We start from the raw sequence: 24,632 nt of genomic DNA on the forward strand, positions 1-24,632 counted from the left end.
AATCTACTTCCACCACTGACCACTTCCTTACTGAAGCATTTTTAGAGACTATTCGGATCTATAGATTGTGGAAATTGTTATAGTCACTACCGCAAAAATCAGCGATGGCACTGCCTTCGAGTCGGTCTTTTGAGGTACGAAATTTTAAAATCAAAATCATTTGTTAGGAAATTTAATTTTCGATCACATTGTCCATGAAAATATTGTTCGGGGAAGTGACAGATGTGACCGACCTGTGAAATAATGCTCAAATCCCCAATCTGCGACAAAAATAAGCAAGAAACTCGGGCCACAACACTTCTCCCATGGGTCCGATCTTACAAGTGTTCTGCTAGCAATTTCCTAGTGTTCTCCCATACAAAATTAGAATACAACAAAACTTTCTTGAAAGAAATTTTGATATGCTTTTATTTGTTCCACCTCATTAAAATTTGTAACATCTACATCTGGCGTTACAAACAACAATTCTATGATAGTGACAAAAATAATTGATTCAATGCTGTCAGTTGATTAAATATTCTCATTTTCAATAGTAACTTCTGTGAAATATAGAAATGAAGAAAGCGAGAGAAGCGACCGATTTTTTTTTTTTTTACGATTCAGTTTTACTGATAATAGTTGGAAAACTTTTCGTCAATCCAAGTTAATTATGTCAAAACGCGAGGGAAGCGAGCGAAGAAAAAGGTAAATAACTGGAGGCGATATACAATGAATTTTTTCGTGCTTTTCTCTAAACTGAGTAAAATCAGTAACATTAGTGTTCTCACTAAAACTCTAGGGAGATTTTGATGAATGACTGTTCGCTTCAGAGTTATACTTTACATTTTAATGGAATACAAAGTTTGATATAAAACTAGTATTCATCACTAAGTACTGGAAATCAATTACATTTTGTCTTGATAAGTAAAGTGTTCTCTGCGGAATTCAAGTAAAAATCATCAAGTTCTGCAGAAAGCTGATGCAAAACAAACACATTTTTTTTCCAAAATGACTGTGTCTGAAATAGTCTCTTCTTGAGAGGAGCGTTCACGATTCCCACTGTTGTAATCAAATGAAGTGCAACGTTCAAACGCAGAGGTGTGGATGCATTTCGGATTCGTATGTTCCTGTAGAGTCCTCTTGGTCCAATTGCTGTAGCGCTAGTTATTGCTATTGAGAAAACGAAATCCGGATGATCATCGGGATAAATGTTTTCTTTTTTACTGTTGAAACAATAACCTTTCCCTTTTTTCTATTCAATTCTGAATGTTCCTCTAAAAATTAAAGTATTGTAACTGTTTAAAAAAACATGCAAACCCACAATCTGTTACCGCTTTATCAACATTTTCTTTTTGAAAGAGTGAGATCTGCATACACTTATTATTGATATAGAAACTCTCAATTTTCTTCCAGTCAATTCAAGCTAAGTCCATATTAAATCCATCAGTTCACGTTACAGTTCTATCAAGCCAGTCTATCTATATTTCTATATATCAGTGATCAAGGTCATGTTCAGCGTTAGTGCCGCACCAAATGTGAGTTCATCGGGAATTCGCTGCCGAAGTTAATTTCAGATAGAAGAAATATTGTTTACTGGTCATCTCGTATTTTGTGCCGCAGTGAGAAGCAGTGAGAACATAGTTAAATCAAAAATACCCGGGCCGAATAATTTTTTCCTCTTCTTTATTCAGTTCAAACATATAAATTATCTTACTTAATGGGTAATGACACTGTATCCAGAATTAATAACAATTTGGTTAACGTTTTCCTTTTCTTCAGCGGTCGGTTTTATGTAAGTGGAAACGATTTCGGAAGCTTGTTGTGATTCATGATCGCTTTCATCGTCGAAATTCTCGGCTCCACTGTTTTCGTCACTTCGACTAATTTTGGTTGACATTTGTTCGATGATGCCACTATCCGATAGTGACACATTGTCCATATCTTGTGCGCTGGCATTTTCTTCTGCAACATCAACAAAGGCACTCGACAATTCACCACTTAACTTGTTCACTCTTTGCAATCCGATGTCGTACATGTAGATTTCTTTAGCATTGTCATTGTTGTCCCTGCGAAATATATTTGTTAGAGATTTTAATTGGAAAAACAAATTGAATTTATTAAACTTACTGTGTCACCAACAGCACTACACTCTGCAAATCAACATCTGTCTTCGATTCTTTGTCTAACCATTTCTTAAAGTTTTCCTTTGTGGGTTTCTTAATCAGCTGTTTCAGTGAATCACCAGCAACAAATTTAATTTGTTTCGAGTCCAAAACATCTCGTTCAAATCGTCCCTCAAGACCTTCATCAATGTTTTGTAGATTTGTATCGACCGGCGCCAGAACAACTACACTTGAAATCGTTTTTCCTATCAGCTCTTCGACGTTCGGTATGGGAAATTGAGCTCCATTCACCTTTAGGGGCAGATAACGATTGTACTGCTGGTCGGCGATATCAACGGAGGGTAGAACTGTAGAATTAAGTTTGATGTACTTGTCAGTAACAGCTCGTTGATTATTTGAATCGAATCGAACTACTTTCAGGTCAACATTAGGTAGTCTAGCCGAAATTTTTTGCTCAGTATCCGGTTTCGCTTTGTATTCCTTTTCATGCACTTGTTCACCATTCGGTTTCACTACAGTGACGACTTTGTTCGAACTGGATATTTGCGAGGCGCCTCCTGCACCGTAAAAATTGGCTAAATGCTCTGGAGGGAGAGATTCGATCGGTACATCTCCAATTTTATCGTAATCGAGAATGCTAATGTCGGCGTTGTCAAGTATACCGGACGAGATGAGCGATTGCCGCAGATCGTCAGGTACTTCGTCAGGCAGCTCTAATTGGGCCTTTTTACTTGACTTAGAAGTGGTTGATGGTCTTGATGGGGGACGTTCGGTAGTCGTTGTAGTAGTTTTAGCTTCGTATGTGGTCTCCGATGGCCTTTGTGTTACCGAGACAGTTTTTTGAACGGAAACTTTATTCCTTCCAGTTATTTGTTGGTTATTTCCATTTTGTTGAAAGTTACTCTGGTGTGCCGAAGTTAGACTAGAAAAAACTTCATCTGCAAGTGTTGACACACTTTGGCCTGGTTTTAAATTCTGTTTTATTGGCACAGCAAGGGGCGAATACTGCGGTTTCGATTCGGGTAATCTCTGTTGGCTCTGCTGATTGTCTCGTGGCTGGGTGATATACTCAGGTAATTTGTATGGATCTACACTGTAAGGATTCGGCTGATAGTTAACTGGCAGAACAATTTGCATCTGATTAGAGTTGTTCGTTTGCACAAACTGCTGTTCAGATGCTGTTGTATGTCTATATTCGGACGGTGTTTGCTGTGGATGACTTTGTACTAACGGGCGATAAATCTGATTGTTTGGAGTGGCTGGTATTGTCTCAGTGATATGCTGTTCATATTTTGGCAGTGATTGGACTAGTTCAGCTCCTGTAACTATTTCTGGTTGACGATAGTTTTGTCTAACATCTGAATTAAAAATTTGGGTTGGTATGCTGGGTCTCTGACTTTCAACATTAAAATTGGAACTTGGTAAAAATGGTCGATGATCCTCTGTGTTTACATTGAAGTTGGGTGGATTTTGTTGTTGAGCTGAACTTCCGCTCTGAACATTCTGCTGATAGAATCGATTCGTATTTCGATTATACTCTTGGAAGTGATTGAACGGTTGCTGGAATTGTGGTGGAGGACTGTTGTGCGATGGAGCGTTAACTGGTGGACGATTTTGTGAAAATTGTTCTTGCTGAGCGTATTGCTGGTGTGTTTGTTGTTGAGACGGACGTGTTAGCTGAGTGTATGACTGTTGTTCTTCGTTGTGTAGCGGAATTGGAATGGGTTTAGGTCGTGACGGCTTTTTAAATTGCGTCTGATGCTGATTCGGGTGTGACTGGAATCGATATGTTTGGCCCTCCGTAAATTGTTGCTTATCGAATGAGTGGCTGGGCTTCGAAAACTCTTGTTGAAATTGTGGATGGGGAGGATGGGGAGGATGTGATTGTTGTGGCTGTGGTTGATACGCTGGTTGTGATGGTGGCTGATGTGGTGGTGGTGGTCTGCGATAAAAATGATCGTGATTTTCACGGAAAGCCTGAGTGGGTCCATGTTGGTGAGGAAGCTGTTGATAGCTTAAATGATATGGTGTGTGATTCTCGTTGTTGTAATTATTCGGCCCTGCATTTTCATTGTAGTTGTTCGGGTTTGGGTTCGCTGTTTTCAATTGTTTTTGCTGGATATGTGTATTGGGATTGAAGTATTGCTGATGGTATTGCTGCTGATCCGAATTGGCCACAACTTGTTGAATGGAGCTCTCTTCGAAGTGTTCTTGATAGCTGTGATCCGCTTGATTGTGTTTACTTTCCGAATTAAATGTGACATATATGCCACTGTTGCTATGGAACTTTTCCGAATCGGGATGGATGATTGTTCGAAGAGTTGTAGTTTTCAGAGGAGGTGGTTGTGTTACTGGATACGAAACATCATCTACCTCGTCGTTACTTTCATGTTCCTGATGATATGCTTCGGGAGATAATGCAGGAATAGGGTCATCAATAACCAGCTGAAAGGCATTCGTAAAATTTAGTTTTAGTTACAAAGTCAAACACGATCAAATGTGTTGCACGAAAGGTTTAATTTTATTGTGGTAACTCACCTGTCCGCCCTTTTGATCGTCCTTCTTATATTTAACGTAAAACACTTGAACTTGCTCCTTCGGCTTCTTTTGTTGCACATACGGTTGTGGAGTGATCGGAAGCGACTCGTTGCTTTCCTTAATTATAATTTCGATAATTGGTTCCGGTGCTTCAAGATACTGCGGTGCATAGTGTGGTGGTTCATGAATGAAATTCGAACCGTGCGAATCGAAATCCTTGACCAATCCATTGTAGTTGAAATCGCTTTGGGCGAATTGTGGTGATGCAAATGAATTGGTGGAATAAAATGAATTGTCGTATTTGGGGGCGTTCGATATTCGTTTCGATATTGATGGCGAGCCATAGTTAAAATTAAAATTATTACTAAAGTGTGAATTCAGACTTCGGCCGAACTGATCAACAGTTCGTTTATCTCGAGTTTCTTTTTTCGCTGTTTTTGTTGCATTTTCTGTTTTTGGGGATGATGTGGTGGCTGCTGATACTGCTAGTATTAGCGATGGGAGTACCTGCAAAAAATGTAAAGGGACTGCGTCAAATATAATGCTAGAAAATCCAGTATAGTAGCTGGAAGAACGCAGAAATGAATTCGTAAAAAGAAATATTTTCCGTGCAGCATTTACACTCTAAACTACAGTTTACATAATTCGAACAAAAAGTCAACTGACGAAATTCACTGATGGATTAATAACATGTTGGTAGTTCAAAACATCTCCAACTCTATAGGTTCTGATACTTATAAAATTATGAAAGTTTGAATGAAGAGTAAATACCAATTCATAGTCATAGATTATCCGACACTATCGACAATGTCCAAATTATAACCGGATAATTGGATTCATAAAACTTATGCGCGCAAACGAACAACTCAATCAACACGCCAAATGTTTATTTAAACACACAATAAAATAACATTTAAGACATGCACGCCTTTGCAAGTCATTCAAGTCGGACATATATGTCTAACAATTTATCAATTATCTGTCTAAAAAAGTGTCGTCTCGTCTATCTGTATAATACATTCATTGAATAGACTGGCTACCGGTTACACATTTCACATTGTAAAAGGTGTCTAAAAGGTAATGAATGATACGATGCGTTAATTAACCAAAAGTGTTCATTCGCGGTGTAAATTATGTAATTTAATCTAATTTAGGTAGACTTGAACTTATTACATCGCTGTTGTTTATACACATTACATTATGTTACATTGAGTATTTACACGCACCGCACAATTCATCAAATTACATTTAACTCAACAATATTACGTACATGGTACATTTAGATATCACATTATTCATAGTACATACATGAAGAATTCAATCACGTAGATCATTCACGATTGTTTCTTCATTGTGAGTTGGCGTTAATTATTCCAATGACTGGTTTATTCTAAAGTAGGTTTGGTGTTGTTGTTGCATTGAAATCTTTTGTTATTCATTGTTTATTGTAAATAATGAAATATTCATTTATATATGTATGGAAACAGCGAAAGTTTAAGCTGTTTGTGAACCTATCGACATCAGGTCTCTAATAAAATTTAAATTATGTTAATATTTTTACGGTATTCTCGTGAGGTCAAGGTTAGACATAAACCAAATCTTCTAATTTCTTCTGTGTCTCTAATTTCTTCTTTTTTTGTCTCTTCAATTTTTTAAAATAAATTGTGTGAACTTTAGAGTTTGTCGGATATTAAAGCTAATTTCAGAGAAATTAAGAGTGTTAAAACGTGACATCAAAAACATTTTTTTCTATGTGCAGTTACATATATTATATGAGATTTGAGTGGAATCCAACCTATCATGTAGGTAGACGATGGTAATTTTTTATTGATTTTTTTTTTAATTCTTCAAAGAAAGTTGTCATATAGTTACGACTGCTATCGCATCTAATCATTAATTATTCAATGCTAATAAGTTTTAATTAAAATTTATCGAGGAAAATATTTCAAATATCGATACCACTGTCGATGGTTTGTGTGATGCGGATACATTGTTGAGAAACGCTGATTTTTAGTCTGATTATTTTAGTCAAAACAATCTATTTTATTTAAATTAATTTTTTCTTCGTACAAATGATGAGTTTGCTACAATGTTATACACAACACACCTTTCTTTTTGATATTAGCAACAACGAAAAAATGTGAGGAGATAATTTTCATTGATTCGCATAAATTTGACTTGGCTTTTTTTTCTCGGCTGAAGCGTAATGTATACATTTTAATGCTGAACCGAGAAATTATTCAAATTCAAAATCGATTGTAATTTCGAAGAGAAATAAAAAAAAACCATCTATCAGATAACGCACACAAAAAAATTGGACACGGTTTTCAAATAAGACGGAACGAATAACCTTTGTGCAAATTTGAAAATTTCAATTTATCAAAATGATTTCATGTGTGTAGTAATTTGAAGCACACATCCAGTCGCATAAGGTATGAGTATTTTTAATCGTTTCAGTTTGTAGCAATGAATGTCTAATAAAAGTTTATGGTATTCAGAGGATGCTTCAAAAAGATCACAGTTTCTGTACACACCACGCATTCACCAACAATACAATATTTTAGCACTGCTTTGGGTTAATTTAGAGGCTAATTAAAAGTTAGCGAAAGGAACGGGTAATTTAATTTAAAAAAAAATTATAAATAATTGCATCTCCATTGTTTGTATGGATATGCGTTGTGATTTTCGGAAGTTCGTTTGCCTTGTCGGTAAGAGTTTGTAAATTTAATCTTTGAATGCAACACAAGTTAATTGTCATAAGAAAAGTGTCAATAAACCTGCTGCATTGTCTAGTAACTAGAGAATTGTTTTTTATAATTCCTATCATCCGTAAAATCTTAATGAGTTATTTTGTATTGACGGATATATATTACGTCGGATTGAAGCTGCGAATAATGGGTTGGAAAAGGGTCATTAAATTGGAAGAAATACTGGGATTTTTTAATCTCTTGTTGTAATAGTCTCATAGAATTAGGTCTACCTACTACGGACTATTTTTCGGTTAGATCGGATTCCGATTGAATAAAATTTAATTTTGTTTTTTTTTTTCGTGTTCTCTTCCGTGTTATTTAAATATTAATTGATCCTTCTGTACCACCGACCGACTTGTTAAACTTGTTTCCGCAAAAGTGGTTCCACTTTCGCTGAATTCGAGCTAACATTACGTTCAACGAAATAAATAATCGGAGATGGGCAGACACATCGGAGCCACGATAAAATCACAAATGACCTAAAGTTAAAATTTCCATAAATATTAAAGAATAGAAAAGGTCCGCATTTCATAAAAGTGGACGTGTCGGTACTCGCTGCACCTATAGTGTGTGATTATTTATGAATCAATTTAACTCTTCTTTATGTTTATTGCATTTTAAAGTCAACATAAAAAAACCGTTTTTTTAGCACACGTTTTGCTTTCATCCGATTTACCCAGCCATTTAAGCATTTAAAAATCGATAAGAATATTTTTTGTAGGTTTAAGTGAAAGCAATATAATTGCGACGATTTACAACAATTAACAGAAATTGAGAGGTGAATTTGTATATCAGAAGTATATGGAATCAAATTGTGATGTTAAATAATTTGGTAAAATGTTACTCCGAAGAAAAAAGGAATTCGTGGATCTACAATAACATTTCATTAGCGAACACAATTGCGATGAAATTGTTTTGTTGAATAAAAAAATGGAACAAATCAAAATCTTTTCATGAGGTCAGAAGAATAGAGACCACAGATGTTAATAATAATTGAATTTCGATTAATTACTTCTTTGTTATAAAAAAAAAACTGTTCCGAAATGTGATGTGATGACTCTCTATACATTTTAATTACGCAGAAGCATAAAACATTTCCAATCTTTTGAATATACCCAATTTATAAGCCATTTTATCCGGTTCTCAACATTTTACGTTAAAAAAAAAAGAAATAATAATTTTTAAATACACAAACTTGATCTCAAAATTTTTATTTCTTTATACTTCTTTCTTGAATCTTGTATGTTGTCTGTATACACAAGAAATGATCTTCCTCCTTTCTTATTTGAAATAAAAATCTACACAAATCAGAAAAATCATCAAAACTCTCACAACAATCATTTGAATAGAGCAGAAGACATACAAATGGTCGGTAATTTCCGAAAGAAAGTGTTATTTACCCATAGAAATGATTTTTTACGTAGGTCATCGCAGCGATGAGTGTATATACTTACAAGAAATGATATCCGCATTTTCGTTTACTCCAAATTTCTTAAATTAAGAAGATGTCACTGGGAGAATAGCACATTAATACATAACAGAAACGACCATTATTTACTTAAGCACTTGAGTATTTTATGTGTGTCAGCGAAGATTTTCACATTTGACGACAAATTTAAATTGTTAAATTTCGCCAAACTTTTATTTTCTGTTTTGAATATTATTCACAAAATAAAAATCCAATTTAAATGTAAAATATCCTCAGATGATAAAATGTTGATTTTTATTCGGAATGAAATTTAATTTTCGTAAATAATTTCCGATACAGTCAGGAAATGAACAATCATCGGATACAAGACACTATTCCATTCACTTAATTTTTTTTTATTTCTTCAAATAGCCACAATTATGATCATTAATGAAAATTGATCCTGTAATTTGATCAGACAATCTTATTTTACGTTCGAATAGACTTGGATTTTAACAATGTGACCGCACGATTCAAAAATTCAAATTCTACTGATCAAAATGTGGTATGATAAATCGGAATGCTCATCTTCAAACCAGAGAAAATATTTATCGTACATGGAACATTGGAAGAGATTCACACACAACAAAAAAAATTATGAACCCCCGCTCCAAGGTACCTCTATTCAACTCTTTTATTTTAATTCTTTTTTCTTCGTCTTCAAGTTTTCATTACATTATTTCGTTTGTAAGGAGAAAGGTGTGTTATGATGTTTTATATACATTTGTACGTACCTCGAAATAAAATGTTAACCGTTTGTACACGACGGAATTAAGTTCCTTGTAGACAAAACGTTGGCAGTAAAAATATTTTGTCTTAAAGAATTTTATGTTATTTACAGAAACAATATTATACTCATATATGATGAGGTAGCATGAGGCTGAGGCTACATTACATATATATATGAATTTTAATATCAAACCTCAATCTTGAATTCAATGACATTGTAAGTATATTAAACGTTATGAACATAAACGGTATGTTAAGAAGAGAAACATAAATCGAAAAACGTTTAAGATGAGAACCAATAAATCGAATTATTGTTTGAATTCACATGCCCTTCGGCGTCAAATGGTTTCATTTAATTTGAATCGACTGAATTATTGTAATGTTGCTATTTAAACATGCTATATCTGGATTGAAATTTCATTTCAGTTAATAGTACGTCTGTCAATATTGATGTAATTTGAATTTGTTATTCGATATTTTACAGAAAGGAAATGTATACCAACTGACACAATTACACATCAAATGTCGCTGTAAATGAACTGCTACCGAATCTATGATGGATTCTTGCCGGCTATAATTATAGAATTATTTTCTATTGTGTTTCCTGGTCTGAATGAAAGACAGGCGACAGTATCTTTAGCTTTCAACAAATTAAATTTTGTTTTATTTTCATAAGTGTTAAGTAAACTTTGTCGAGATGGTTAGAAATAGTTTTTTTTTTGTTTGTTTATAGTAAATAAGGCAATGGTTAATGTAGCGTTTTCATTAAATATTGTAAAATTACTTTTCGCAATTCCGGTCCATAATCATCACCTTTCCATGCATCCATTTAATGTCGTTTTGAAGGTATTTATTTCACTGTATTCCCGGACACAGCGCAATATGAACGTTTTTTCGCACGCAGTGCGTTATCAACTTTTTTTTCGCACGCAGTGCGATATCAACTTTTTTTTCGCACGCTAAAGAACCTATTACCTGCAACGAAGGCTAAATTTTTATAAATAAAAATCTTGCATTGACCAGAAATCGAACCCCCGACACCAAAAGGTTTTTGAGCACAATGCAGCGACTTTAGCCATTCGGCTATAGAGTCACACAATTATACCGAACGTATTGTTGAAGCGTATATACTAAGCATTGACTACTCGATTTCATTCAACGCGTCTCTTTACATCACATTGCAATGTGTATTATAATGCAGCCTTCTTGATCGTTCAAATGAATTTCTGTATACACAAGAATTTTAGAACAAAATGTAGGACATGTTTTGCATTGGAAAGGTGATTATGGCCCGAAATTGCGAAAAACGTTGTATCTATCACGGTAGGTATGCCGGTATTTTTTCGCACACGACGTTTGTCGACCTCGGCTTCGCCTCGGGTCGACAATCGACATCTAGTGCGAAAAAATACCTTCATACCTACCTTGGTAGATAAATAACTATTATGCAATTCAGTGATGATATTTGTAACTTCCGCAGTCTGTGTGCAATGTTATATGAACGTATTTTATCGCACTAGATAAAGGATTTGCAAGGGACTTTATCGCACTAGCGCGATAAAAACCATGTGTTGCTGACGTCATATTACGAATATCTTCGATATATATTTCATTTTTTCATTGCATAAAACGTTTTATGCAATACAAATCGTATTCTGGTATAAAATCGGACACGACGTCTTGCAAACCTCTGCTTCGCCTCGGATTGACAATCTGACATCTAGTGGGATAATATATCTTCATACGTTTCTTGTTACATAAATAACTATTATCCGTCACAAATCAATTTAAAGTCTCCGAAAAAGAGCATTGAAATCGAATGAACATTTTAAATTACGAAAAAACGTCAACATCCGTTATTCCATTGTATCATTCTACCATTATCGTTAGCTGACCTCTTAAGTGAATTAAGATTGTCCCTAGCCTTAACCTTATCGAAACGGCAATATTTGTTATCGACAGCAACAACGAAAAGTAATCGACCGACTACAAAACGTCAGATAATGTGGCCGTGTATATCAGACTGTATGTTAAGTCTATTGAAGTAATAGTCTAACAAAAGAGGAAGCTAGTGTTATTATTCGGCAACACGCTTGACGCTTATAAAAGTTTTAAAACAAAATCTATTGCAACATAACTTGTTGATTGTGTCGCAAGAATTAAAAATTCAAAGCTGATAATAAGTTTTCTTTAATTTCATAAAATTCATTTGTTTCCATCTCACCAATAAACGAGTGTATATAATCGGTAAAATACCATGTATTACCATGTATGTAAGCTTGAGTGTAAAGCGTAATCTTCCAACAGATCTTAGACTTAAAAGAAAAACAATTTTCTATACTAAACTGTACCAAACCCAAATCTTGAACTTGAAGAACCAAGAAATAATCATAATGTACTTACTTTCATCTTTTACTCAGTCGGTGTCGGTGCTTTCACCTTTCGGCATAGCAAAATACGATTGAACAGATTTTGTGAATAATAATTGTTCTTAAATAAATGTGACACATTTATATCTACTTATGGACCCCAGGGGCTTTTCGCATATTCATGTGACTCTATTTCGTGAATCGAAATAAGTATCGAATGTTGAAATCTTTGTTTGTTCGATAAAAATGATGTCATCGAAAATTAAGTCTTATGATGACCTACTCGAATATTTGTATTTTTCAACAATTCAAATTCATAGCACCCATTCGATCAATGCACTGAAAATGTTTAGAAATGTTTGGTCTTTTCATGAATGAATTTTTATTCACACACACAATTCATTGCAGCTATACCGTTCGTGTGCAGTTCTCGAGCGCTTTTATGTTGTTAAAAAAACGAGCAAAATTTTTTTTAAAGAGAAAAGTTTGAATTGGTTTTCTATTCATAGAAAAGAATACACTTGAGGAAATTGTTTAAATAGCTGATAGATTGAGTCGATCGATTATTCAGTCAATTCTATTCAATTGCTGGTATTTTACATTTGACGCATTTTTGGAGAAGTCTAATAATTTGTTTCCTATCAACATTAAAGCTGTAAAGCTGTCAAAGAAATGACAAACGCCGACGTTCTTTCTTTTTTTGTGTCCATAAAGAGAAATTTGTCACTTCGAATGTACAGCTCGTAACAGAAAAATAATATCGGGGTTTTGACTCACCTTTCAGAGGTATTTGTTTGAATGTGAAATGAGTTTGCGTTCAAATAAAACGAATTCGATGCGGGCAATTTACTGATCTATATGCAATATATACGTTTTTGTTTGGAATGGCCACATTTTTCACATAGTTTCAGAATTGAATATTAAAATTTTAGCTTTTTTGACACAAAAAAAAAGATCCGAAAATTTTACTCAATTAAAAATGAAAGTAAAAGTATTAAATATTGCGCTCACACAATATATGTTTGAATTACAAAAAAATAAAATGTCTAAAAACGAAATAATAAATTAACTTTAAACCAATCTAAAATTCCATGTATTTAAATATTATTATACCTTAAACATATCTAAAGAAGATAATAATATAAGAGATGGTGTATATTGTATATAATACGATGTTGGTATACAACATAAAATCCCTGGTCTCGGCTCTTATACGTATCATCGCTCTATTATAATGATGCTCAAAAAGTAATCTATAAAAGTAGATATTTTTTTTAACAACAAGTGAAAGGTCGACGAAAAGTGTCTTGTCCGCTCCGTATTGTCAGTAGATTTTTGTTTATAAAAGTTTGAAATGAAAATATTATGCTAATGGTTTTTAATTTAAAATTATATACAGTGGTCCTCTCTCTATTTCGTTATAGATTTCGGATTAGTTTATCATTATTCTATTATTCCAACTATTAAATTTAAATTACCGCCATATATGTGATATAATTATTCATTATTCTGCCATCACATTACATATGTAATACCTTCTTTCTAATTAGAGACAATATAAATATTATGGCGATGAAGATGACTATGAATATTAATCTCTTTAAATTTTCAATCGTTTAATGATCAACGTCCATTTGATATGACTATTAAATTATTGCATTCTGATTGCATGTAAAATAACGACTTATGAGAATGTTTCTTTTCAACAATTTCATAACTTTGTCTTTTTGTTTTCATACATGTAGAGCGGGCAAAACGAGTCTTATTATGTTTCAACACTGTGTCGACCAAATAATTATGCAACATATCGGAGAATATTGTAGGAAAAGTTGAATTGAGACCATCACCGTTTTGCGAACTACTTTCGATTGTTAATTGAGGCTGAGCGTATTGATATAACGGTATAAGATAATTGAGCTGAGAATAAGATTAGATTAGGTGTTGCAGAGATTCCATAAATGAACGGATTATTCGTTTAAACAAAAAGTCTATGCAACAATCATGATAAAGTTTAGTGAATGCATCTACTGTCTATTTTCAAAGACCAATAAACAAAACGTTTCGCATATGAATCGGTCAATTTAGTTTGATTTTATGGCAACAAAATTCACTATTTTTATGTGTCGAAAGTTCAATCATGTTAACGACAAAGGTCTTTTGAGTTTCAACCTAAAAATGGGTTTGGTCCCCTATTTTTACTTGTAAGAGCTGATACAGCTCGACTTTGCAAATCAGTCCATGTTTATATTGTTTTGCTTTGCATGTGTCGAAGAGACAGAGACTTAGTTTCTGGATCCTTGTTCATTTTCGTATCAAAACAAAAATGCCATACAAAGTTGCAAGTATATTCAATTACCGTTCTAATTTACAGAGTCGAACTGAAGTTTTCTTCTGCATTTTATATTAAAATTATGCAATTTGCTATTCACGATTTTTCAAATAAAACTTATTTTCGACGACAATTTGACATAATTATTGAATCGATTCTCATCAGGTATAGAATTGCTTGATTCACGTTAAATGTAACCTTTGTAAGATTCATGGATTTTTTGATCGTTTGTATCTTGTTCTACGGCAAAAACCGGTAAATAGCCGGAAAACGGTAATCTTCATCTACGGTTTTTTACTGATTTTCATTTACCGGTTACATTCATTAATACAGTTGATTGAAATGTCTTACTACCTCCGAGGGGAAACCACTCTTTTTTATTAACATGATTAACCAATAACCATGGATTAACATGATGACAAATCAGTGGTTAACCAGCTTTTAACCAGAGGTATCGTCGCAAAACTACAATTAATCGTGAAATATGGTGGTTAATCATGGTTAATCACTGATTAACCTTGTGTTTTCACAAAAATCATGTTAGTGATTAACTGATAAAGAATGTTAATCACAAAAGAGGGGTTTCCCCCTCGACTACCACCGATTTTTCAAGGAACCTTTTTTGTGATAATATCAAAAAACTATGAGGTTTGAGTTGTATCACTGACAATAACAGATTGAAATTGAGTTTTTCGTCCGATTTGAAGTTACCAAATTGAATTTAATTGACCTTTCAAAGGCATATAACTAATATTATTTTGAAATCTGTTACTTCATACATTTTACAATAAAATCCGCAGAGCTCATCGTTTATTTTTGTCGTCGCTGTCGATAAAAAATGACACGACTATAAATCGCATTAATTAGTGGAAGTGTTCAGGCGACTCTCGATGAAAGTTACCGAAAAAATGACAGGTTAAACCTTTATGATTTATGGCTTATGATAAGGCTACAACATTGTCATGCTACAAATAAATTGAATTGTTATGTCACTGTAACTCAATTAGCAACAATCTTTTTTATTTGCCTCTAATTGGTGAAATAAAAATCCACGATGCAGTCGCAAAAAGTGATAACGATGGAATTGCGTTGCTACTGTACCATGCTATAATTTAAATTAAGTGAAGTAAATGTTGAAATCGGAATTCGTTCCATCAATTGAGAGTGCCTTTCATGTATAATATACTCGATAAATGTAATATTTTAATATTTCTTTTAAATAATAACTTTAACTTGTTACATATGCGCACGTACAAATATCTGTTTCAAATTATGACGATGTTGTAACATAACGTTATTTAGAAGACAAAGAAATGTTCATAAAACTTAATCGAAATGGTACGTGATGTTATTCTTAAAATTGTTTACGAAAAAATACCTCACCTACGATTAACACCAATAACAATATACAAAAGCTTTTTTTTGAACAGAACAAAAAAAAACACAAAACAAAACAAAACAAGTCCGCCACAAAAGCGATAAGTAATGTTCGGTTCGATTCGTAATATTTTTTCCTAAGTTTATTGAAGAGGATTTGTAATTTGCGTTACTTGTGTTACCATACAATATTACAATATGATAAAAGCAATGTTTATTTACATCAATTACAAGAAGGAAAAAATAATAAAACAAAACTCCTTTCACTTTCGTTTAAATCTTAATCATATCCATATGACCCGACTTGATTGGTTTCTTAAAAGATTTGCTTGAACATTTGTATTATACTTGTTGTAATTAAGAATAAAACGGATTTTTTGGTCGAAAATTCAACCATAGACAGAGTTAACTGACAAATTTTGAATGTTACCAACTTACAGCTTTTCCCTTGGTTTTCGTTTAATTTGCTTGAAAATTTTTATTTTATTTTGTTTTTTCTTTTGAGTTGCTGATAAATTTTGGGTTTCAAATTTCAAAATGCTTTCTAGTGCAAATGGGTAGGCCTTTTCATGCATCGCATGACAAATTGATTTATTTTATTGTGATGCTCGTCACTAGTTCAAATCGAGCTAGCAAAACTGCTGTCTTGTAAAGTATTGGAACAACTGATGAGCGTTGGAGCTTTCCAACCAGGGCCGCCAGTACAAAGAAATTTCCGAGGCCGAAACAGCTCACTCTTTGCTCGATAGTTTAACTATCAAAATGATCTCTACAATAAGAAAGGTAGGAAAGGGAAGAGCAACAGCTCTGTTAAGGATTGCTGGAGAATTTCCGTAAGCCTATGTTAGCGTACACCATCCCTGGATTGATCAATATATCCAGGCTAAAGAACAATTTTGTAATTTTGGATAATTATGACAGTGCGTTGATGTTACAGAATTCTTTACCCGTTTTTCATTAGACGACACGTTTGAAACGAAGCAAAATTGGTAAGAAATTAAGAAATTAGTTCAATTGTAGATGCAGATCTAGAAATTGCGGAATTTATCTTGAACTTAAACTTAGTGATTAGCTGATATCTTTAACTATGAAAAAGAGTAAGTGATGAACAAGTGGTGTCTTATAAATAGTTGAACGTGCATATTATAAAGGGCAAGAAGTACAAGATTTTGTATTTAAAACTAAGCGTTACTTTAGACAAGGTGAGTACCAGGTTTAATCGATCGTTAAATATATATGTCATACATTGACATATATGTGATTGCTGTATACAAGGCTTTATATAAGGAGGTTGCAACGATCTATGTGTCCGTTACACTGGAAAAAATCCGCTAATGGTGCTGCATTCTTTATACAAAATTTTAATACAATTTCAGTTGAAAATTCGTATTGCAATTCAGTCAGACTTACCGACATTTCATTACAATTCGCCCCCATTAAATGGTGGCGATCTGCGTAACCTCCTCAAATACAATCTTGGTCGTAAGAGTTGTATACAGGGTAGTACGTCTATAATAATAATAATAAAATGGACTGTCACTCCCGCTCGAATTACTTAATGAGTGATGGCTTTCACTTCATTTTACATATATTTTTCCGAATAAAATCACATCAGTCACTAGGTCACATCGTCTATAAAAGTTATTGGTGTACCTACTTCCACATTGCCTTCTACCGCACGGGTTCCTCGCAGTAGCTACAGCTAACTTAACTTCTTTTAATTTGTTCGATTTTGTTGTTTTTTTTCGCACTAGAAAAAAGTGCACTTCAAAAAACCGCAAAGTAAATTGTTGGAAGAGGCGTTATGTTCATAATAAAACGGAAGATTTATTTTCCAAACGAATATTAAGATTTATTTTTGTACATCAAAACTAAAAGACTACCACTCCGGTCGGACACATTGATTTGTTAAAAGTATATTCGCTTGGCAGTGCACTTTGACTTATCGAACATGATAAATCATCGTAATTCATTATTTTAATAAGCAGGTTAATATTATTGATTTTTTTCTGCGTATAATTTAGAAAACTAACATGAAATTCAACATTATAGCTGCTTTTCAAGCACTCTTCATTTTCGGTAAAAGTCTTGTGTGCATATAATAAGTATGCTCTGAGACATGGGATGACCTTCACACGGTGGAACTATCCATAATGATTTGTAATTTGTATAATTTTTTGTTAGCTACGAGTCTACTTCACTCTATCGATCTCTTCAACGAATACCTACAGTTCATCGTAAATTTCTTTTAAGAATACCGATTGATTAGGTTGTTGGTAATTTTTCTTTCTTTCGGTTGAACCTGGGTCATCTTGGTTGACTTTTTGATTTAAAAATTCGACTGGAGTAGAGAATCTTTCCCATTTATGAAAGAAAAATAGGGCATTCAAATTATGTCACATCAGATGCCATAATTGCAACATAATCGCAAAACTAACATAGAAAGTGATACCGCTAACTTTTAACAACATGAGGACTATACAACAGTAACAGAAATTATCTTTTTTTCTTAAATTTCTTTTTAACGAACGCCCGTGGTTTGAAAAATGATAAAGTGGGTCTAAATTTACCGATAAATATCTCAGCTTTGTGGTTAAATGTAAAATCGATTCTTTTCTATTTATCTACGCACGTAGAATGTGTATTTGAAAGTCAATTAGTACGACGATAATGTGTTGACATTGACACTTTTATGAGTTATTATTAATGTCTTCAACATCAACACAAAGAAAGTGTAACCGAAGATGTGCATTCAAAACAGAAGTTTATTTGACTTGGTTATGCGACATACTTATTGGTAACATTTACTGGATGCGACTCGCAATCTAAAAACGCCCTAGAGAATATCCTATTATGCTTCATGGAAAATGTACGCTACTCATTTCTATAGGAGTGTTTGTCCAACCCTTCCTTCCATCAAGTGATTGAGTAATCGAAAGTTTTTTTTTAATTGTATTTATAGTCATTAAGCGACGTAACATTTTTACTTCGATGATTTAATAATTATTAACTGTTTTCATCGTAGGTTTTCATCGTACTGATTGATAGACTTCTTTTCTAAACAATCGAAACTAGCACCTTTTAGCTTAAACCTTAATTAGTTTTCGAAAGCTGTATGGATTCTAATTGCAGGAAGCTCGTCCAGGTGACTTGAAATTTCACTTCTCTCTTGCTATATTCACACATACTTCACTGAAGAAAAGGAAAGGAACCTTCCGAGCATTTTTTTTTTCATTTGTCCAAATTAAACGTTCCCAAGATAATTCAAGACAAATGAAACCTATGAAAGCGGTCGTATGTTTGCGGATAGATGTGAACTGATTAGCAATGTAAAAGATCATCAGATAAGACGCGTTTTTGCTTCATCTCCGTTTCCTGTGATAAATTAATTTTAATAAGAACAATGAAAAGAAATGAAATGTAAAAATATGAGGGTTTCATAACCATTTCTATTTGCATTTCTTCCAATCAATCCATTATATACGTATTACATTTTGCTTTCAATTAACAATGAATTGTACGAAATTATGAGAAATTATATTACACAATGGATGCGCAAACACCGAATAAATTCAATTAACGTAATGTCTTCATATATACAAATCTGATCAATTCACATTGATTTTTAGATATAAGTCGCTTCTACCGAAATAAATAAAAATTAAATTACTCTTTAAGGTATTCATTATGACCCCCGAAATCACTTAGATTATACAACGTAGTAAAGCGAAGAAAAAATTTATTTACAATTTCCGAAACTAACGTCCCATAAAATTGCTATATGTGCGGTTCATTCATATCTTCGTTGTATAGACATAATTATTATAAATCTATTATCCAGCGAGCGCGTACAACTTTAACTTGCGACGTGAAAAAATAATGAATTGTTGTCTCTGTAACGTTAACTGATTCATCATAATTGTGGCGTTTTATTAATAATTTACAATGAGAATTAAATTTGACTAATTGAAATTCAAATGACAATAGTACGTGTGGATGCGGTAAGTTAGCGATAAAACGTATGAATGCTTTCTCCAAAAATGTATGGATAGGTGTGAATTGAAAAATTCGAAGAAATGAAACATGTTGAATGGTCAATGGTAGGTACTGCTTGCTTCTGAATACTACTTTCGTTGACGTTATGAAATCGATAATTGAGCGTTATAACAATTAGGTTCACTTGCAACACAAAAGTAAAATTACAAATATTTTCAAAATAGATTATCGGAGTCAAAAACTAACTACTCTAAGTCAGTGAAATAATTCTGATCGCCCAACATTTCCGTAAGTTCAGAACTTTCACAAATAGTATCCCAATGAGGCCCTTGTTTATCCTTGCAATACACACTTTGTCTAACTCGACCTATCCGAGCCGAATGTATGACAATATCGTTGCATAGCTTCAATCGTTGACTTTCGAATCTACTGAAAACATCCTTGACAGCAGCACTATTTTTGAGGTCATGGCATTTTGCGTTGAGTGTGAAAGCGAATTCTTTGGCCAGAACAAAACCATCTGCGATTGCCATATTCGATCCTCGAAGGTGATGTGGTGTGGACGGATGTGCAGCATCTCCTATTAGTATGCATCTGTTCGTGGAAAAGGTTGACAGTGATTTTCGATCATACATTTGATTTGTAAATGGTAGTGGCCTTTGGCTGGCTTTGATTAGATCCACAACAGCAGGTCGATACAGAAGTTCAACGGTGCGATACAGTTCCTCTAATTCAGCATCAGTAGCAGTTCTAGTAATTTGTCCAACAATTTCGTCACTCCGATGGTAAGTTGATGTGGCTTCACTATTACTGTTCAAATATATTAGCCAGTTCAGTCCTCGAGGCAAATAATACATAATTGCGTGACTTTTGTAAGAAAGCTCAATAGTGAAGATTCCTTTCTGGAACATTAGATCAGCGCCTGGAGGCAAGTCCTCTAAGGGAACTAAACCTCGCCAAGCATAGTACCCAGCATGTCTGACCAAATCGGTTTCCATACTATTTGAATTATCCGTCAAAATTAGAGATCGTAAAGTAGATAAAATACCATCCGCCCCTATAACACAGTCACCATCATATCTAGCAGTATTGTTAGAAAATCCGAGGTTTACACCATCATCACGTTCATCGATTGATGTGACATTTTTGTTGTACAGCACAACTGCTCCGGCAGATATCGCACCATCCAGCAAGTGTCTGTGTACATCACCCCAAAATGCCGAATAAAATGGAATCTTAGTTTTCCTTATGATCCGACCGGTTCGATCTCTATCCTCGTGAATATTCATTGGCAATGCGTATTCTGTTGATATTCCAAGCGATTTCAATATTTTGACTGATTCCTCATGTAATCCAATGCCTCCCCCATTTTTCGGCAGCCTTCCAGTTTCGGATTCCGATGACCGTTCGAACACAATTACTTCGCAATCGCACGCCTGCAAAAGTCCATTGGCAACAGTAAGACCGGCAATTGAGGCTCCAACAACCAGAAATCTGGGTTTCGTTACCATTTTGGAGTGTAAATCTTATTTGATTGTAATTACTCCGAATTAACAACGTGACATTCCATTCAACACAAAACTTCCATATGAACAAAGGTTGTCGACTGACTGCGATTATTATTGTTTATGTGCTGTGCACAGACCTGTTTATGTAATTATACGAAGTCATAAATGTTATCAAAATGTATTCAAATACAAAAGTTCGGAATCCGAGTTGATAAGATATGGTACAATTTTGGATGTTTTAACGGCTCGAAGCTGAACATGTCTCACGAGGTGTCAGTTCTGTGATAAATTTTGCATGTGGTTTGCATGAAATCAACGCACTTCAAGCATGGGTGGTATGGTAACTAAAACTTGACAGTGTCTCACACAACTGTGATATATACAAAATAGTACTCTAGTTGTCAGCTGTCGACTATGATCACTTTGCTTGAAGTACGTTTATGAAATTTAAAATGAGGGAGATGGAGTCAGATGAAAAGCTTCTTCAGAATAATTGAATAATTGAATATCCTTGCTCGTGTAAAAATTATAGAACGATTCATTGCTACGTAAACTGTTCAGTCCAACATAAAATGTATTTAGGTCGATGTGCCTTTATCAACAATTTAAAATTGGTGTTCCATTGATAATTTTGTAATAAACAAACCATCAAATTTTTAATTCATCAACATTATACCATAATTTAATCTCCTCGCGGTACTGCAGCGTATTTATAAATTCAAAACCACGGAAATTACTAAATAAATATTAAATTTCGTTCAACAAATTGAAAGTAAAAATTCTTTGATGTACGAGTATAAAATTGTATAATACTCAGTATATGGTATGGTATCCAATGGCACAGTATATCGCATATTAATATTGATCATCATCACACAAACTCCGGTGTGCTGCTGGTTTCAATTCAATAACACCATTGTGTTATTGTAAACGCATAAAGACGCAAATGAAAGTTTAACTGAACGCTGTGTGTATATTATCGCTAGCCAAGAAGAGGTGTACGTACCGATATACGCGAAAGTCAATTGTCAATTCCTTTTACATTCAACAGCATTTATAATATATGAAAATATTTCGTTATTCATCGGATGACTGTGACTTGAACATTTCATAATACAGCATAAGTCTTCCAGCACTGTTGTAAAGGCTAATGATTCATTAACAATTTTGAACAGTTAATGTTTTAATGCAATTTTTATATAATAAATTAAATTGAAGTAAAAAGTATTTCTTAAGCGAAAAATTATCCATCAATTTGATGCGCGTACAAAAATGTAAATGTTGTGAATGCAAAGCAACACATTTACTTATCGACTGACCATTACCTGGATTTCGATTGTTTCAGCATCGTCAGATTACCGTTTTTGGTTATTATATCAATTTGATTTGTTATTACGTTCGTATAGTAACATAGGTCGATATTCCGAAATAAAAACAATTACAGTCAAAAGACAACCTAATTATACAAATTTTGTTCTCAAGAAGCAACATTACTCTATTTTACTAATGGATATTATTGACCAATTTATACGATTTTTCATTTGATTTCATAACATTCAGTAGAACACGTTTTCGATCAAAAGTGATGAGAGTTTAAAATGCGAAAATCTTTGCTCTGATTTCAGTGTTGTGACTGACTTAAATAAAATTAATATGACCAGTCAATTAACCATGGTAAAATCGATTTTATGGTTGTTGGGTAACATTACGAAACACCTTTTACGCTAATAAAGACGTCAGGTAAAATACGTTAAGCTGAGTGATGACCACCGATAAAACAAACGGACGGATGTTGTAGTTAGTACCAGATTCAATTGCATGATGCATCTAAAAATGGCAAAATTTTATTAGCCATTCATTTTAATAAACGAATATGGTCGGGTTCTCTTTATGATACGTACTGAGTTAACATCACAGACGGTAAGGAAAATAGCAGAATGATTTTCGGTGTGTTAGTTGGTACTTTTGATTTGTAAGTATCTTTAAGGAGTTTCCATGCGTTCAGCCGCAGTTTGGCAACGTATGTTGTGAGTGAAACATTATTTTGAAATGTGTTTAAACATAGCACTGAACCAAGTGACAACAAGATTTAGGTAAGAAAGTCGGAAGTTTGGCAACACATCGTGTGCGTAAAATTACATCATTTTCCAGCAAGGTACTATCAACTTACGTCTTGTGGAAAGAAATTAGTAGAAAGGATATGTCAGATTAGATGCGCTACAGCAAAACATTTTTTCATGAGGATTTGAATGTTTTGATACCTTTACTATTTCAGTCCTCCTAATATAATCCAAATCAATACCCTCCCTAGCAAACAAACTTCGTTTTGACACAGTCAAAACACCACCTTATTTTGACAAATTTGACGCTGACTTTTTTTGTGATGGAGTTGCTGTGCCGCGCTTTTTTTTAAAGCAATATCGACATGCACAAACTTTAAACTTTATTTCATTTTTGCACACCAAAATAGCGCAGAAAAATTCAAAAAAGACATCCCAATCAGAAATTATTCACTTTCGAACACCGTAATGGTGTCGACAAGAGACATAATTTTTTCGAGGCATTCCTCGACTATTTAAGTAAAGTTCAGGGTGCCAAAAGTTGGCGAGCCGCAATTAATTTCAATGTGTTTAAAGGAACATTGCTGCTCATACTTCCAAAGAAATGATAAGTTGGTATGCCTGTTACGAGATAGAATACCACAGGCGTACCAACTTACTATTTCTCTGCATATAATTCATTTAATTTATTTTAAAAAAGTGTAAAATTTTCTATGACAGCATACACTGTACGTACAGTTTTACCACCCTAATTTTCCTAGTTTGTTTGTTAGAGAGATTTTTAATGAAGTACGTCAAATTCTTAATTTTTAAATGTAAAATTTTAATGTCGAAATTTAAAAAAATAAACTCGGATTGGGAATTCCCTTACAATAGGGAAAACAGGCACAAGAACAGATTTAAATGGGCCTATAATCGACGCAGTAATCAGAATTTTTCATATATTTAAATTTAGTTTTTTATGTTGGCATAATACCACTGTGGGGACCAGAATAAGAGGCTTTTTGACCGTTAAAAAAATCTGTTCTTGTACCTGTTCTTGGAGTGCGTTGCAGCGATCTATTTTTTCGTAAACCAACTTCACTGCCAGGACATTTCATGGATATTTACCAGAGTGAGGTTATTTCACATGAAAATAGAGCGCAAAGAATGAAGTACTCTACAGGCCAACCGACCTTTCCTATATTGATAGACGACGATGAATATAAATTAACTTACAAACCACAAAAGCGAAAAACAGGGCTGTCACTGTTAAAAGTGCCTCCTATTTTAGGAATTTAAAAGGCTTGTTTAAGAAGGATTTTAGGAGTTTTTGGATTGGTGAATAAGTGAAAACGAAACTGTCATCACTGAACTAACTCACTGACACAAACATAAAATCAATGCATTTAACACAATGCAAGCAA

The 24,632-nt window shown here is 33.8% G+C and overlaps 2 protein-coding genes across 2 annotated transcripts; both read right to left on the minus strand.

Annotated features, from left to right (window-relative positions):
- Positions 1-1,642: 1,642 nt before the first annotated feature.
- LOC119073358 lies at positions 1,643-9,350 on the minus strand. The gene is made up of 4 exons (XM_037178760.1): positions 8,845-9,350; positions 4,641-5,147; positions 2,107-4,547; positions 1,643-2,045 (listed from the first exon to the last, which is right to left on the minus strand). The coding sequence occupies exons 1-4, from the start codon at positions 8,860-8,862 to the stop codon at positions 1,694-1,696; spliced, it is 3,318 nt and encodes a 1,105-aa protein (XP_037034655.1). The 5' UTR covers positions 8,863-9,350; the 3' UTR covers positions 1,643-1,693.
- Positions 9,351-19,903: 10,553 nt separating this feature from the next.
- Positions 19,904-21,169, minus strand: LOC119073179 (6-hydroxynicotinate 3-monooxygenase-like). The gene has a single exon (XM_037178485.1). It carries the CDS (start codon positions 21,167-21,169, stop codon positions 19,904-19,906), a length of 1,266 nt encoding a protein of 421 aa, XP_037034380.1.
- Positions 21,170-24,632: the final 3,463 nt, after the last annotated feature.

This window comes from Bradysia coprophila, unplaced genomic scaffold, assembly GCF_014529535.1.
Source record: "Bradysia coprophila strain Holo2 unplaced genomic scaffold, BU_Bcop_v1 contig_138, whole genome shotgun sequence".
NCBI classification, from domain to species: Eukaryota; Metazoa; Arthropoda; class Insecta; order Diptera; family Sciaridae; genus Bradysia; species Bradysia coprophila.